Source organism: Bison bison, unplaced genomic scaffold (genome assembly GCF_000754665.1).
Source record: "Bison bison bison isolate TAMUID 2011002044 unplaced genomic scaffold, Bison_UMD1.0 scf7180017855336, whole genome shotgun sequence".
Classification (NCBI taxonomy): domain Eukaryota; kingdom Metazoa; phylum Chordata; class Mammalia; order Artiodactyla; family Bovidae; genus Bison; species Bison bison.
Window position 1 is genome coordinate 22087 of NW_011485909.1, and position 208 is coordinate 22294.

Consider the following 208-nt stretch of genomic DNA (forward strand, 5'->3'; position numbering starts at 1 on the left):
TAGCGTACATTCTCCTCCCACACCTCGGGAAGCTGGGCCCTCATCCACAGCTGTCTGCTGACAGCAGTGACGACCGTCTTCCTCTGGAGCCCTGGTCCCCGGGCTGAGGCGCCTGGCCGAGTTGCAGGAGCCCCAGCAGAGCTAAGGTGACCGGGAAGAGGGTCTCAAAGGATGGGCCGAGCCCCACCCAGACCAGCACGCACGTGCA

The 208-nt window shown here is 64.9% G+C and overlaps 1 protein-coding gene across 1 annotated transcript in view; it reads right to left on the minus strand.

Moving 5' to 3' along the window:
• Positions 1 to 40: 40 nt before the first annotated feature.
• Positions 41 to 208, minus strand: part of LOC105002152 (rab GDP dissociation inhibitor alpha-like) — a 1525-nt gene continuing 1357 nt past the window's right edge. Inside the window, exon 3 of the mRNA XM_010858674.1 lies at positions 41 to 141. Within this exon, the coding sequence (XP_010856976.1) occupies positions 41 to 141 (101 nt within the window). The remainder of the gene's footprint in view (positions 142 to 208) is intronic.